The 17,739-nt window shown below is 35.8% G+C and overlaps 1 protein-coding gene across 1 annotated transcript in view; it reads right to left on the bottom strand.

Annotated features, from left to right (window-relative positions):
- PPFIA2 (protein tyrosine phosphatase, receptor type, f polypeptide (PTPRF), interacting protein (liprin), alpha 2) overlaps window positions 1-17,739 on the bottom strand; it is a 345,825-nt gene that overhangs the window by 117,647 nt on the left and 210,439 nt on the right. The window contains exons 4-5 of the mRNA XM_010561832.1: window positions 16,019-16,120; window positions 6,074-6,238 (exon numbers count right to left, since the gene is read on the bottom strand). Coding sequence (XP_010560134.1) covers window positions 6,074-6,238; window positions 16,019-16,120 — 267 coding nt within the window. The remainder of the gene's footprint in view (window positions 1-6,073; window positions 6,239-16,018; window positions 16,121-17,739) is intronic.

Consider the following 17,739-nt stretch of genomic DNA (forward strand, 5'->3'; position numbering starts at 1 on the left):
CAGATGACTGGGTATTCCTCAGGCTTTTAAATGCAACCACATTATCTTGAAATGTAACACAGTCAATGTCATGTTAGCACTACTGTCGGTGCAAAATATCACCCATCTTTCTCTGTCTCCTAGCAACTGCTTCCCACTTTTTTCCTTGCTGTCAAATTCTTTCTTCATTCTCTCCAGATCTGCAGCCCACAAAGAGCTTTTAAAAAACACTTGCGCATGCTAGAATTGGATCACTTTTTTTTCATGAACAGTCTATTGAATAAAGGCTCTCCTAGCTACCTGCTAATGAATAAAAAGATAGTGACAATGTTGACATGAATAGGTTGTTTTTATTTGCAAGAAGATTAGGCATACTTTTCTGCCATGAATTAATCTCAAGAGAACCAGTGTTTTTTGAATCTTAGCTAGGACAATAACACCTGGTAGTTGCTTTCCTCTGTGAAGATCAACTGGACACTTTTCGAAAAAAATTGACAAAAAAATGGATTTGGAGAAGAAGTTGCTTCAAACAGTTTCTTCTTTCCAAATGCACATTTTTAATGTTGAACCCAAAGTTTAAAGCAAAACAGGAAAAATGTCTGCAGGAAAATAAACATGTTCAGACAGATATTAGAAGTCAGTTATAGCTATAGAATGGTATATATAAAATAACCATTTTTCTAGCTTTTGTTCTTCCTGAATTGCATATAAGGAATATGTACTTCCTGATCTACTCTATACTCAATGCCATTCTAATCGTGAAGTTAATCTGGTCTTCTATATTCTATTCAACTTTAATGACGTCTAGTAAATCTCATCTTTGCTGTATTATAAACTATTCTGTGTATATCCATATATAATATCCCCAAATATTTCATAGTACTGTCTTACATTTTTTCTACAACTTTTCATTGCATGAAATAAAACAAAGAAAGGTATCAGCTACTTAGCAGCAGTAAGAGAAGTCTTTGAGATCTGAAGCATTAAGAAGGTGAGGGGTGATTAACTGAAGAGAAGTTTCCACACAGAGTATCCTCCCTATGAATACAGCTGCAAATTTCAAGTGACTTTATGCAATAGCAAAGGCTATTAGAAATGTTAAGTCAGAATTTCACATCGGTCCCAGTCATAATCAGTTCTAACCTCTAGTGTTTAAAACTTCCCATTTTTTAAACAATGCTCATTGTTTGTGGGACGTAACCTAACCTTACACTTAGGAAAAACAATCACTGAATTTAACTTTGTACATGAATAAAATCTAGAATTGGTATTCGTAGCAGAACCGCCCATGTCCTGTGTTTTCAGATTTCTAAAAATACTAGCATAATTAGATATATAAAGATGTTTGAAAATATGTATAGCTTCTGTCAAATAAAATTTATGAATAATAATAATACAGTTAGTGCAGTATCAATTTCATTTGCTGTGACACAACTCACCCAAGAAGACACAATGAGTTTTCTTTGAGATACACATAAAATAGTAAATATTTATAAACTAAATTAACTCTTTCATTATCCCCATGCCCTAAAGAGAAAATTCTCACAAAGTACACTACAACTATGCAAGAACAGACTATGAATATAGTTGTTTGGCACTGCTAGGAGCTCATATGGATAATGGGGTAAGAATAACAGCATGCTCTTACTACCTTCTTCTCACTAGGATGTACCTATTGGGTTCAGCCAGACAGGACTGGCTCTCTAGCGTGGGAGGCTCATGACAAGCTTTCATTCTACAGGGGGTGAAGGGATGCTGAAGGAGCTGTCAGACACTGAAATAACTGTCAATGACAGTCATGTTTTCTCTAAATAATGCAATCATGGCCGTGATCTCTTTATGGTGGTCTATCTTTTGGACAAAAGGTAAAGGCAAAGTCCAGATTTCATGTAATATTTCCACCTTCCAGTCTGTTTTGTATTTTTCATTGCATTTTGTTGCAGTAGTGAGGATGTTTTTGTAGTTCTTGTACTGTGTACATAGCAATCCTTGCACGACCAGTGGCAGAGCTTGTTACACCACCTCGAGATGTTTTAGTGTAGGAAGTGAAAACATGAAAGAAAAATTGCATTTAGGAAGACTGTAAAGACTTTCTTGGGAGTTTTGTAAGTTTAAAAGGCAAACATTTTAATGAAAATTTCTTGCTATGCTTTCTCAAGGGTGTAATGGCTCAATTATTGGTTTCAATGTCAACATTTTTTGTGAAGAAAAAAATTACGTAAAAGTTTTCATTATTTATTTGCAAAGGGTCATGATATATTTTCAATGAACTTTTGACAGTTTTCATTGGTCTTTATCCATTAACCTACTTCGGTTTTGGGTGCATTTTCTGATGGGGCAGTGTTTATTTCCTGTGACATCAGTATATCATATATCATGGGGTTTTGCCTCAGTACTTACTGCAAAGTTCTACCCTCAGGACTCCCTGAGCATAATGGCAGAGTCTGTGGGAGTGAAGCATCACCCACAATACAGGAGGACAAGGCATACATAAGTCAAAGGGAGTAGATTGGCTGCACCCAAGGGTGCTGAGTGACTTGATTAATTTGTCACAGTAAGGCCTTTTTCAGCTTTGAAAGGTAATGGCAGTCAGGGGAGATTGATGATGAGTGGAAGACCCACAAATGTTGTGTCCACCATCATGAAAGGCAAGTATTATCCTGGGAAGATCCAGGGAAGTCCAAGCTGGCCAGTGTTGGGAAGGTTATGGAGCAAATCTTCCTGGAAGCCATTGCCAGGCACATAAAGAACAAGACAGTGTTTGGGAAGAGCCAGTATGGCTTTGTCAAAGGCAAATGACAGCTGGCCAACCTTATTGCCTTCTGTGATGAGATGACCGGCTCCATGCATGAGGGGAGAACAGTGAATGCTTTTTACTTTGTCTTTACTAAGGCTTTCTGCAAGATCTTCCATTTACCCGTAGAGAAAAGGGCGATATATGAATTGAATAAGTGGATTATACAGTGCATAGAAAACTGTCTGGACTGCAAGGCTCAGAGGTTTGTGATCAGTGACACAAAGTCCAAGTCGCATCCCAATACTATGAATGGAATAACCCCAGGATAGGCTTGGGGAAGAGAAAGCAGTTTTGCAGAAAAGACCTAGGGGTGAATAAGGCCAGACACACAGTTCAGTCAGGACGTTGAGGGAAACGATTATTCCCCTCTGAACTTTTGAGACTGCAACTGGTTTTGGGCTCCCCAGTACAAGAAAGACACTGACAGACTTCAGTGAAGGCCCACCAAGTTGGTCATGGGCTGGAGCACACAGCATATGAGGAGAGGCTGAGAGAGCTGGGTCTGGTCAAACTTAAGAAGGGAAGGTTCATGCGAGACCTTATTGCTGTCTACAACTAGCTAACCAGAAGATGTGGAGAAAACAAAGCCAGCTTCTTCTTGGGAGATGCAGCGTGACAGCACAAAAGGGAACAGGTGCAAGACTCAACAATGGAAACTGCAGCTAGGGATTATGGGAAAAAAAATTGCAATGAGGGTAGCGAAACACCAGAACAGGTTTTCTCCGTGGAGATACTCAGAAGTTGATTAGACAGGACCCTAAGCAACCTGGAACAGTTGGCCCTGCTTTGAGCAGAGGGTTGGGCCAGATGTCCTCAGGAGGTCCAATCAACATTATTCTACTAGTCTCTGAATAACTTAAACGAATTTTAATAGGTGGATTAATACCTTATTTCTGAAGGGTCTGAAACAAATCTAACTTATATAATTTTTCTGTCGAAGAAAGTGTATAATAGATGACTTACATGTCATAAAGTTTTTTTAGCACATTTGGGTGCATGCAGTCTTTTTTACTTCCATTATTTTGGAATCAAAATCCCAATAATGCTGACAATGTGTGGTATAATGTGATAGCATTATATTATCAGGTATCTGGATGATATATAAAACATCTTTGATTTAATCCTTCTAAAGAGAGACACTATAACATAAATACATAATTTTATAGAGGATTTGTACCTGAAAATAATGTGTGCTAGATTTATATCAAAGTATTTTAAAATTATTTACTAAACTGTTTCCTTGATTGACCTTGTAATGTTTTATAATAAAAATATGATTTATTATATCAAAATAAAAAAGGTTAGATGCATAGGTGAATAGCACATAGGAAAAAAGTAATTTTGGCCAATCAATTTTAAAACTTGTTTCATAATGTAACAAATCTCCTGTTAATATGATTGCAGATGGCTGATTTTTCTACACTGATAATTATCACCACTCCTGGGTCAGAGACCATTATATACGTAAGATGTGTACCTGTGTCACTCCAAAATTTTTAAATGAACGGAATACTGATTTTAACCTGTTTGTTACATTTAAAAAAAAAAATATATAATTTTCAAGAATATAGGTCAAAATATTATATTTAGCTTCAATCTAATTCTGTACAATAATTTTCAAAATGACATGTAAAATTAACTGCATAGTACCTAAACACTAAAACCTTCACAAAAGAAAATACGTAAGAAGTACATAACTGCTGAATAATAAGAATCTATTTAAAGTTCAGTTCTTCTTATTTCTCATATTTATCCAGCACAGTGTCAAAAAGTTTAAAAGCAGGAGAGCTCCCTACTCTATAGTTTTATCAATGTTTAAATTGTAGGATAAAACATCAAAGCTCAGACCATAAACCCTATCGATTCTCAAAAGATATTTTTAATAATACAGGAATTTGTAAGTCTTAATGACATCCAATATCTTATTACAATTAATTGCTTACAGTGGGTAGAAGTCATTATATTCCCTTCTCTAGATTTTCTTTAAATATGCTTTCATGATATGCAACTGAATAGAACATATAACTAAAGAGATATACCTAAACACAAAATAAGTTTTGATTTCACATAAGTTCCTTAAATTCATTTAACTTTGAACTTGATATTTAACCCAGTATGACTTATAACCCAGTGTTTCACACCTTTATTACCAATGAAAAATAAATATTACTATATAACTACAGCTATCCTTCTCATAAAGCTGTTTCTTTTAACAATAGCTCCTTAAATACAGCCAACTTTCTGAGTATATTTCTGAATTTAAAAAAGTTAAATTTATTACTGTGAGACGATTGAACTAGTTCTACACAACACAGCTCAACTGTGCAGTCAATGGTTTCAGATGCTGTGCTGCACAGTGTCTCCCCTGCTTACCCAACCATCTCGGAGAAGCAACTCAGCTGCAGCGATGAGCCCAAGCAAATCAGCCAAGACAGACCCTACAAGGAACAGGGTTCTTTGCTTGTAGGCAATGGTTCTCACGTGCTCCCTGCATGTGTAGCTTTGAGGCACTTACTAACTCAGATACATCATCTTCTGAGCGTATTGTTTCTAGACATGAACTGGATTTCTGCATTCATGTAAGCAATGCTCAAGATGATACCTCATAGTTGTACAAAGTTTCATTCACACAAAGGAGTCCTTCCAGCACAGGACACATGAGGAATCCAGTGGAAAGAGCCTCTTAATTAGCATGACTAGATGCAGTTATCACCAGGGGTTTTTATCTTGATTCCATAAGCCCTTCATTACCTCTGATAACAAAGTATCTACCACTTATTTTAGGTTACCCTATTTGTAGAGGGAATGCTGTGCTTATGTAGTAAATGATAAAAAACATCTCTGAAACTTAGGAGGTTTTCCTCCTGAAAATTTTTAGGAGGCAAGTTCCTTTATGTAGTTAGAAACATCTCATTCTGCCTTTTTACTCTGTGTATTTTTAAAATTTGAGATACCTGCATTTTCTCAGCAATAACTTAAAAGCATGTTGTACAGACAATAAATTCCAAGGTGTCCTCTCTATTTAGTGCTAAATAGGAGAAGCATATCTTGTAGGGGTGAGATTTGCTTATTTTGAAAAGTCAGTAGTATTGTCTACAAAGGATAGCTAAAGCGACCTGAAGTGCATTACAGCTATTGGTCATACATTCTTATGGATTTCTCTGGACACATGTAAATGCTGTAAGTACAGGACATATTCCAAGAAGTAAATAAACAATACTGTTGCTCTGCTGCATCATAAGGCACAGTTAAGTAAGGTAAAGAGTGTATTTAGTAAGCTTTTTTCCCATACTGTACCTTTTCATCCAAAGCCTTGTGGTGCTCAAACAGAGATTTCAGAGCTTTGAGGACCTCAACTTCACTGGAAACTCCTGAGGGAGACTGTGCTTGCCGCTTCACCACTGTCATCCTCAGTGACCTTTCGTGTCTTGAGACAAGGCACTCCAAATGTTCCAGTAACAGCTATTGGATTTGATATAAAAGGTTATTAATTTTTGTGCACCTAAATGCCATGGAAATACTAACTACAAAGTGCATGGTAACAAATGGCAATTTTCTTGGCAACCTCATTGTAGGAGAGACTGCTGGAATTATTGACAACACTTCATGATTCTAAATCAGATGGAATAAATAGAAAAATAGGAGATCTACTCATGATTTCACTTAAAACTCTGCTATGAAAAGCGACAACAACAAATCACTCAGCATAGAGTCACTATTTAACTAAATTAACTACATATTTATGATATTATTTGTGATAGTAATTGATGAGCATTAACAACCAAATAACAACCAAGGCCAGTCTAAAGCATCATGCAAAAATACTGAAGAAGTTTATAATGAATTCACCCTAACAGTAATATATTTTCAATTTATTCTGGAAGTTACTTTAAAAAATATGTAAAAGTAAACAGTCTATTTTATTACAGTTTTAAGACTATTCATTCTAAATGCCACATCTAATGGCGTTTGTCACTTGCATGTACTCTAAAATGTTCATTGTCTCTGTTGTATTGCAAACATGATGGAAGACAAAAAGGTCCATGAAGAGAAATTTCAGGCTATTCTAAATATCTGTAAAATAACCTGTAAATAACCTATTGTAAAAAACATATGATAATTATTTTTCCTCATTACTCAGAGGTTAAATGAAAAATTAAAACGATACGTTGATGTTGTATAGAAAATTCCCCATTTGTCTATACTTTCATAGGGCTACCATTGCTGTTCTTACTGTCTGAACATAAAAGACAATTGGTTAGCTGTAAGGTTAAAGGAGGCTAGCTAAATTCATGAATCACAATGCATGTTAAATGTATTGTAATCACAACATACAATTATATCTAAGTCATTGAACTGGAAATTTTAAAGTTACCATGGATAATTGTTTATTATAATTGTTTATTATTTCTCCTTCGATGTGGTTCTTAATATAGCTACTATTAGTAAAGATACATATTTATCTGTAATCCATAGTCACTCTCAGTCACATAATGACCTCATTGTTACATTATAGACATAGAAGAGCAAAATCAGAGTGTAATCACACTACAGTTGTAATATACTGCTATTAAGTCACAAATGATTAGGGTTTGAGGTTATCTTTGCTTCAAATACGATTCTTGTGTCTGTATTTGCAGCTGGTTATTATGTTACAATAGCTCCATTATTTACAAAAAATAGTGAACACATATGCAAACATTGTCAATATGTTAAGAATTGTAATGACTCCAGTTCAAGAAAGGAGGGTATTTCTACCATTTCTGAATTCAGGTGATGGTCTGTATTTATCAAAGGCAAATGAGCAAGAAATTCATGAGCTTTGTCATCCGATCCCTGCAGGGCTGACAGCAGATATAGGTGGATTTTTAATTATTTGAGGCAGTCCAAAGTAACAGGCAAATTCAAAGAGACTTCGTCATCATAGAGCCATCAGGAACTCAGTACGGGGCTGTGGTAAGGTTTTAACTCAAAAGAGATCAGAATAGCTTCCAAATACTTACAGAGTATTTCTGTTCATGGCAGTACTTAAATACACAGTTAATTGCTGTCATGAATAGAACTGAATTTCTGAATTTTGTTCTAAATTCATATAACTTCATGATTTTTCTAGGCCACCTAGTTTATCTAGGAGATAGCTGGAGGAAAGTATAGTAGATTTCTAATGCTACAATCTACTCTCTGCGCCATCTCTCCAAAGAGACTGTGCGGCTGCAACATTTCCTTCTCTCTGCAGCCCAACTCTGCCCCACTCCGTAGCCCTGGGGTAGCCAGACTCTGACTCTAATCTATGCTGTGGGTTTATATCTCTCCACAGTCATTCCCACTTGCTGGCTGTTCCCGTTAGAGCCTGGCTCATCCTGCTCTGTTATCTGTCCTGTCTGCCTTTCTTTATGCAGAAACTTTTCAATGCATCATAGCTACATCTGGAGTCTAAATCCAGTCAAAATGCTATGAATTTCTAGAGAAATTGGGGAAAAAAAGGAAAATGTTGAACCACAGTTGTGCTTTTAGCGTGGCCATTCCTTCCATAAGTCTGTAGTTGTCTGAAGCTCAAACTGACACCCATTAAACCAGTCCAGAACAACAAAACTTTGGTAACTATTTTTTGCCCTAATGCTCAGCAGATTTATCACATTTGATGCCTTACTACCCTAAACAACTTATCTCCCAGACAAACGCTGTGATGATTGGAAAGGAGAGTTCTGAGAGCCTGCATGCAAGTCTTAGCTGAAAGGAAAAATGAGAAAATCTAGTTTAGGAGAGAAGAAAAATGGTGGTGACACAGGATTCTTGACATGGAAAAAACTTTCATGACAGAAGGAATTATGCATAACCTACAGCACAGAGGTAAATAAGGAACACAGGAAAAAAACCTAATATACATCTAGAACCTCATTTTCAACTGGTGTAAACAGACAATCTTGACAAGGAATTTGAAGTCAGCATGGCCAGAAGAAAGACAAGATCATTACTAACAGAAGGAAGATTAGAGATTGAAGAGACTGATGAAGAGAGAAAAAAAGTTAAACAAGGTTTCCAAGTATAAGAAGAGAGCAGAGTGGTGGGAACTCAGAATTTCTAATGGGGTGATCGTGGAGGAGTTTACTATGTGGGATGAAGAGTGCAGCACCTTGGCCCTTTGTAGAGCAGCAGATAACATATTTAACTTTAGGTTAAGTTACTGCCATGTTAGAAATGTGCATAATATCTAAAACTAAACCAATGAAAGTCGTCCATTTAATATACACAAAAGCTAATTTTGCCTTTAGCTTAGAATTACCGTTCTAGAGGTGACAAAACTATATTTCAATGTCTGCATATATTTCATAGTTGTTAAATAAATCAAGTACAAAATATTGTGTTGCCTATTTTACTACATAAAGACAGATGAGCTGACGTCACAGCTAAGTGTCAAAATACTCATGAAGAATTACTGCACTACTTGTGAACATTTCATGCTTTTTCTTTCTGTTCTTATTCACTCAAGCTACTCAGTTTGCAGTGGTTCATTTTTCAGGAAACTACCTCTGAACACCGGAATTTTCCTTACCATCAGCCCTAAGAATGCTCAAGAAGGCATGCTGACATAGGTTTCTGGCTTGTAAAGGTTTCTTGCTTCTGCTTTTCAACAAAAGTCAGCTCTATTTCTCCACAAATTCTGTAAGCACTGCTTACAGCAAATCCAGCTGAGCAGACAGTATTATTAACCAGGTCTCCCAGTGCCACATTACTCCCAGACATGCTGAAAGGGAAGAATAGCCCAAGGGTTAGAACATCTGACTGTGACTGAGCACCTGATGGCAAATCCTTGCCCCCTGCTCTGCTGAAATGATACTGCTATTTTATCCATCGTTGCCTCAACTACAATTATATTAAAAAAAGGGTAATAGATCTTCCTTGCTTCCCTGGGAAGAGCAAATATAACTACACTGACAGAACTATGAAGTGTCCCTTTGCTGCAATGATGGGGAAAGAGACATATAAACATATAAAATTGACATTGAAGATAATGGTGTGTCCAAGCAATGTTTAAGTTTAATGACTTAAGGAAATCACAATAACTTGTGGGCATGGAGGCATGATGAGGACTTTTCCCCCTATATAATTCAAGAATTACAATTCCATATATTTGTGAGAAGACCACCAGATTTCATGTCAAAATAACATTGTAACAATATTGGTAGTTCATTTAAACTACAAGAGAATAGTTAGAAACAGCTTTAGGTATTTTAGTATGTTGCAGTTCAACTCTGGCATTAAGAAAGATCATGGGCTGCTGAGCATTTTCTGCTCCCTCACACTGTGCCAAGCTGCTACAGCTGTCGAGCACTCGGAGGGACAGGCAGCGTGCAGAGAAAAGAAGATGAAGATCAACAGCAGCAGGCGGGACAGAATCACCCCCGCATCATTGCTATGCTTTTCCTACTGGAAAGCATAAGCTTGACAATCAATTATGAAATAATCTGACAAGTGAATTTTACTCTTATGCTGGGCAAATTTTAGGATGTTTAAGATGCCATGCTGATAACTCTATCTTAGCTAAATGGGATGAAGGTTTCTGGAGCTCTGGACTCTTCATGAGCATAAAGAATGTATAAATATAATCTTTCAAGGACTGAAAAATGTTCTAGTGCATATTTTGTTAGTGAATGAAGCATCTTTAAAATGTTAATTAGAACTAAATCAACAAGAATAGAGAATATTGTTAGAATATAGCCAGCTTCCTGTATTTCTCAAATCACTTCCAAAGCACTTATGGAAGTGAGTGATTTCTGTGAAATGGAAATGCATGGCTAAATTTCATGATATAAATTGCATCGCTGTAGGTTATTACCTACATATATTATACTATACCATCATTACTCCATGGACACTGATTTACATATGGAAAACAAAAAAAGTTAAAACATTCTTTATCAGGAATGATGACTCAGTAAGCTGAAATTAGTATGACTCGGCAGAGTTTGTATTACCACAGGACCTGGATTTTAATCAATACAAAATGTGTTAGCTTAACTTTCTTTCTTTTTAACAAACCTATTTGTAAAAAAAAAAAAAAAAAGTTCACAGCAGGATAATAAATGGAGAAATTAAAGATTGAGGAGAGGGTGATGGAGAGAAAAGGAGAGGCATAAATAATGGAATACAGGGAAAAATATAAAAGATAAGGGATTTACTAAAATGAGACAGACTTAGCTTAAGGGATTCCTTAGAGGAATGGGGCAACCCACTGAGAAGACAATTCTCTTTAGAGGTCCAACTTAAAATTTCTCATCAGCACAGGCAAAATTGAATTTCCTTTCAGTCTATATTTAGAATGCACAGTGTTCAGTGAATCTCCATCTCTGGTGCAAGCAAAGAAGACAAGTAAAATAAGCAGACATGGGGTTGAAGATTATCTCTAAAGCCAGTGAGAAAATCAGTAATTTTCTTCAGCATTGTTCCACAGTGGTGGAAACCAGTTTGCACCCGTGGTCAGCCGTGGTGACCTCAAATAGCTATACTGGTAAATTACTGGTGAAAGCCTTTTTTTGCAAAAAAAAGTTACAGCCCAACTACAGCATATATCCCATGTCTGTCTTTCTGTACAACCAAGACAGAAAAGAAAACACTGGCAACCCAAAACCTTAATGGAAACACACATATGTGAAGCAAAAGTACAAAAGAAAACGCAATAATCGATAATGATACAAAGTCATAGAAATGAAGAAAAGTGTTTTTATGGGAGTAATGAATACAAATATAATAACTATTTTACAGTGTCTGAAAATACAGGTATTGAATTACTATATATTACATTTATATCTATTGTCACCCTGTTTTCTGTGACAGAAGAAACACAGGTGTCTATAAGATAGATCACAATATTGAGGCAAAAATAATGAAGATTACTGTCATTTACATTAGTGAAACAATGCTTTTGCCTTTACAGAACTTTCAGAAACAGTTATACTTATTTTCATGTGTACAGTGCTCTCAAACAGTAAGAACTCATTATGTTTAAAAAAGAAAATAGAGTGCCCAATCTACTTTCAGCACCTATCAAACTGATATAAGTAAAAGGACCTCTAAGAAAATGAGCTAAATAAATGAGTTAAACCCATACTTTAAAAGATATTTGTAGTTTTCCAACACAATAAAGGGAAATTTAATCATAAAATATAGGGTGAAGTTCCAATCTATGGGTATTATGAGACTGCAGTGCCTAATTGAAGATGTTTCATAAACCATTCACTAAGGAACTGAGACAATAAAACATGAATAAAATTAAATCTAAGCCAGCCTTGTTCACTTTAATAAATGCTTCAGCTCCTGAGGTATTAAGTAAAAGATGATGACACTGTCTTTGTTACTGCTGTTTCATTCATTAACATAGGTTTAATTTTTCTTGTTTCTAAAGCTGCTTGAACTAAAATATTTCAGACCAATTTAAGTAACATTTTATGCTGTATAGAAAAAGCATATGTATGTGTCTGGTTTTTTGTTGTAGTGAAAAAACCACAATTAGATTAATCCATATCAGTATTATAATAGATTTTTTGTTTTAGCTGCCAAACCAAACCCCGAATTTCCTCATAATCATATTCTGATTTAATAAGTTAATCCTACAAACTTTTCCTACTTTTAAAAAATACAGATTGAGACAAAAATAACTTTCAATTTTAATTTAAACTTAGCACAGCCAAATTAGTGTTATTTTATAATTTCCATTAAATAATATGCTGGATCACATTGACCTGTGTTCCAGCTTCAGAAAAGATGCTGTTTTCTGCATGCTATAGGTGATCATTCCAGCTACAGAATATCCAGAGAAATAACGGTTTCTATTAAGATATCTTTGTATATGTTTTCAAAGTCCCATGCAATGATTTTCCAGAGAGAACCTGTTTGTCCTCCTGTCAGCAATGCCACACCAATCAATACATAAACGTATGCTCCTGCATTTTTTATTTTGCCTCGCATACTGACAGATTAAGTTGCCAGCTAAGTTCTTGACATGAAAATATTTCTACTGTAATATGTCAGAAAAAGTTAATTATCATAGGCAGTAAAAATACATATTCAAAAGCAAAAGGTCAGTAGGAAGCTTTGCTTAAGAATGCTGCTAGAAGGATTGAGTAGGAACTTGATTAAATATTGGGGTAAGGTTTAAACCCTGGTATTTTGGATGAGACCTGAAGTGTACTGGTCCCAAAGAATGTAATTCCATCATGGTCTCTCTCTAATACATATTACTGTCAGAGTCTGCCACTGCAGCTTGGCATAGAGTGGCAAATCATGATGTGTGTTGTTTTGGTTTTTTTGTTTGTTTGTTTTTGTGGAGATTGGCAAAACCTGTACAAGACTGTTGCAAAGAAATAAAGAAACACATAGGTCTGGGTCTAGAGTAAAGAAAAAACTGCCAGCTAGGCATAACTGAAAATGTACAAGGGAGCTAGAAGGCTAGTGTGTACTCAGAATCTGACAGAGTTGCCACTTTATTTCTTCTTGCTGATCTTCAGTTTGAAGAAGTAGGTACTTCAAACAGTATCTTTATGCTGTTACCCCAGGGAGACAAAAGGTTGGGTTAAAAAATTCAGAAACAGCAATCTGAGAATTTGGAACTGAGCCTTTTTATTTAAAGGTAGTAGGAAGAGCTACTTGGGACAAAAGTGGTTGTAGTGAGTAGTTCCAGTACGTGTGGTTATGCATGAGCATGTCCTGGGAGGGCAGGTAAGCCTTGCTAGCATAGCCAAGCTAGAGCTGGGTTAAGTGTGAACACTAGTGGGATGCAAGAAAGAAGCATTAGTTGGACTAACTTTATATATTAGAAAAGACAATTAATTTCCTCATTGCAAAAGTGTATCAGTGGTCCTCCAAATATTATTACTTTAGTAGAATCTTTGCTTAATTAACAGAAAAATTTTGGAGCAACCTTTTCTTACAAAATATTAATGCTGTTTTGCATAAATCTCAGTTTGCAAAAGTGCCTCTTTACAGGCAATGCCTTCTCAATGAATGTTGCTAGAAATCTCATCACTACCACATCATCGAGACTGTATTCTGAAGACAACAGCTTTGTATCTAAAATGTTGGTCTTTCCCTATAAAAGAAGTATACAGGAGCCTGTGGAAGACGGTATGACTATTACAGCAAACTCTGGCAACTAATATAGCATATGGCAGCTTAGAGCCTGGCAAGAACATATATATGACACCATGGGGTGATAACTTATTAATGAAGATGCCAGAGGTCAGGGTAAGACATGTCTCTGAATTTTTTCTCTCTCCTTCCCCATTAATACTTGGACTATATCTTTCCCTCTTGTTTACTGTAACATCTCCTGCATTTTCTATATTTTTTGATAGCCTAAATCTTTTCATCTCCAATACCTACCTTAATCCTCATTCTGAAAATACACTGTTAGAGTTTACTAATTTTAACTGCAAGGACTTCTCGCGAAGATTATCACACTCTATAACTCTCATTTGTTGGTATTAGTTCTCCTGGAAAAGCTTTTACTGACTTTTCTTTTACATAACACAGAAACATAACAATGGATGATCTTTAAGCTTCTTGGTTTGCAAAGAAAGTGCCTATGATAGAGCTAAGACTGACTTATGCGATGACTTGCAGTTGACTCATCTTCCTTTTCTCCCACAGTTGTTTGGCAAGTGACTATCTTTGGCTACTAGGCTGTCCTGGGATTTTTGCTAGTCTGCACCGCTCATATCAGACCCACAGTAAATATTGGTACACTGCAGTTTTAATATACCAAAGTCGGTGTTCAGTGGGCTTTGTAGTGAAATGGATAAAGCATTGTGCTAGGCAGTTTTGTGCACATGCTTATGAAGAACCTAGGACAACTGAGACACTGCAAATTTAGTTTACATGGTATTTTTTCTGTAAAGGAAGCCAAATGGAAGGATGTTCTGTGCAGGAATGGGTATATGTAGATTATTGAACAAGTACAATTGAGTGTATATTTTAACTACATCTCTGTATTCAAAAGTTTGTGCTGGAAATTAACAAAAAGTATTCTTTAGTCTATGTAAATGATTTTCTTCATTGACTTTTGTATTTTTACCTTAAATACTAAAATAACTGATACATGTAGCAGTTACTGATAATTTAAGCAGCTTCAGAAAGTTGAGATGGTTTGCTAAATCTAAAAAATGCAGTGCTATTCCTACATGCTTCTCCACTAATTAATTCTATTTTTGTGGAAGTAATTTTGGACTGTTTAGAATGTATGAGAGTCGTGGGAGAAAAAGTAGGTCTCACTTATGTCTCCCATCACATTTCCCAAACCCATCACCTCTAAGTCTTTTGTGCTAAATGTGATCATCTCCTGCACCTCCAAGCTAGCATGGAGGTAGATGGGGCAGCTTTGCCTCTTTGTAGGCATCTGTATCATCTGTCCTTCCTTGGATTTCTTGGCACCCTGGTGCTATAGCTGGACAGAAGAAAGGAGGGAGAAAGACCCTCTCCCAGTTCTTTTGTCATGTACATTGTTAGATTTCCTTCAGAATGCAAATTAGCTGACCAAGGAAAGATGTTATCTGAGCAAAGTGCTTTTAGTTTAGTGAGAGGAGGAAAACAGGAGGAGTTATCCAGATCACAGAAGAATGAAATATGTATATGAGAAAACATCCTTGGTGTTCAACCTCTCTGAAATCTATTCCACATGTTCATGACCAGCCTGACTCCTGCCTGGTCTGGGACTACTCCATCTCTTTTCTCACACCTTTCCACACCCCATAAAGTCTCCTCCATTCCCCTCTCACATTTGATCACTTCTGCCTTTGCCCAGACACCTGCATGTGCTAATTTTTTTATTCTGAAAACCATTCTGTACACCTTTTGTACCACAAGGGAAAGGTGGCTCTGTTGTAACCTTGCCTTTTGCCTTGATAAGAGATGAGGATATGTGAGGGCTATGTAAGCAGGGCCTGGGGCTTAGAAGGCTGCATGAGTCCTTTGCTTTAGAAAACATTTAAACTGAATGTACTTACCATGTTATATACAAAATCAGCTATTTTTGTAATATATCTTGCTAACACATACGCTTGTTTCCTCCAGGACTGTAGCACAGTAGATACATCCTGTTACTTAGAACCTTACAAGTCTCATGTACTTATTAAAAGGGTGGAATTTTGTCTTCTTATTTATACAAATGAAGATCTAAATTTATATGTAAGTATATTCCTCCTTCTTTACAAATACATGATATCCAGAAAAGGTCTGCTGTATACTTACTCTTGTGTTGTTTCTTTCAGCTTTCAGTTCTGAAATCTCCTCCTCTTTTTCAAGCAGCTGTTCCCTGCATGCATTTAATTCTTTTGTCAGTGCAGCAAATTCCTGTGGAATAAAATTATATATGAAGTTACTCAAGATGTAAGCACTAGAATAATCAAATCCGTATGCATTCTACAGTTTGAGGATTTAAATAATATTTAAAATCATCAATACAAACTGAAATAGTGTATGTAAGCATCAGCATCTACCAAAACCATTTAAAGTCTAGGCATATCTAATAAAAAGTGCCTATGGAAAACACTGATTTAAGTTTAGAAACAAAAGAAGGTTCAAGGTGATGGTGACATTCCTACTACATAAGCTATCAGAACCACACCAGAAGAACATAATTGGCCTATTTCATAGCAACAGAGACACCACATTTCACGCATAATGAGGTTCAACTCAACATATCCACTTAGCGAGTGTTCTTGCTTCTCTGTAGGGCACCATTGCAATACAGTAGGTGTATACATATATATATATCTGTATATATATGGCAGGTATTCACTGATCAAAATCCATCTAATATCAGATTAACATAAGTAATATGTGTGTTGTGAAAAAAAATACTCTCATTATTTTTACTTGATATTTGAATTTAACTATTAAAATGTATTGGGTATTATAGTGAAAGGCTGTGATGAGTCACAACAGTATTCGTGTTTGTTAGTTTGGAGTGAGTTTCCTATGAAACAACAACATAAAATGAAACTGGATTTTAAGTTGCTCCTGATGGTAAGTTTTATACATGCAACTAATAGGTTTTCTGAAAAACACATTTTTCAGTTGTAAAAATTCCTATTAAAATGTCTTGATTTTACCATTGCTGTTACTCTTCAAATATATACATAAATTTTTGCCTGTACAAAGGGCAGTCACAGATTTGTCATTCATTTCAGTAATGAAAAGGGTTTACGCCATATGTGTTTATTTTTGACAGGCACAACATATACAGAACTGTAGTGGTTAATTTTATCCTTTACAGCAAAAAGATGCTACATGTCTCATGTAAACAGTGAGGCAAAATATGAAAAGCCTTTAGAATTTGTGATCATGTGTCAGAAAAAAAAGATGTCTTCACGAACAGCATCGCTGCTTAACAAAGAAATATACATATTTTTAAATAATAAGTTAATTTTAGTTTGACCAAAATAGTCAGTGATTAAAAGAACCTAGAAGCAGCCAGAGTTAAACTGAAGTAATTCCTAATTCCCCCCTCCCCCAAAAAAGAAAGCAGTTTAAGAAAAAAACATGTCCAGGTGGTTTATCTTATCAGCCAGTAGGATGAAGCTGAGACTAAATCTACTTATTTAAGACAAAAGCTAGCAATGATCTCAAAAGGGCTTAGTTTGCTGCTTCCCCCTGAGTTGCTTAAAGCAGCTTTTATCTGAACTAAAGTGCCATTCAACAGAAGTTTCGTAGGTATTGCTAGGCTCATTCTGTTTTAATCAAGTTTCTAAATAGTTAATGGTATATGGTATTATTAATAATATATTAAAAAGTATTCAAATAGATTTCAAGTGATAGTCTGACAATGTGTAACTAAGTTGTTGTTTTTTCATTTTCAGCAGCTGGAACTGGATTCACAGTAAACCTCCATGCAAATCACATGGTAGTAAGGAAAGTGTTGTTCTGATATCCTCAGTGGATTTTCTTTTAGAGATCAGCTATTGATCACA

The sequence above is a fragment of the Haliaeetus leucocephalus genome, unplaced genomic scaffold (assembly GCF_000737465.1).
Source record: "Haliaeetus leucocephalus isolate CR32 unplaced genomic scaffold, Haliaeetus_leucocephalus-4.0 Scaffold151, whole genome shotgun sequence".
Taxonomy (NCBI): domain Eukaryota; kingdom Metazoa; phylum Chordata; class Aves; order Accipitriformes; family Accipitridae; genus Haliaeetus; species Haliaeetus leucocephalus.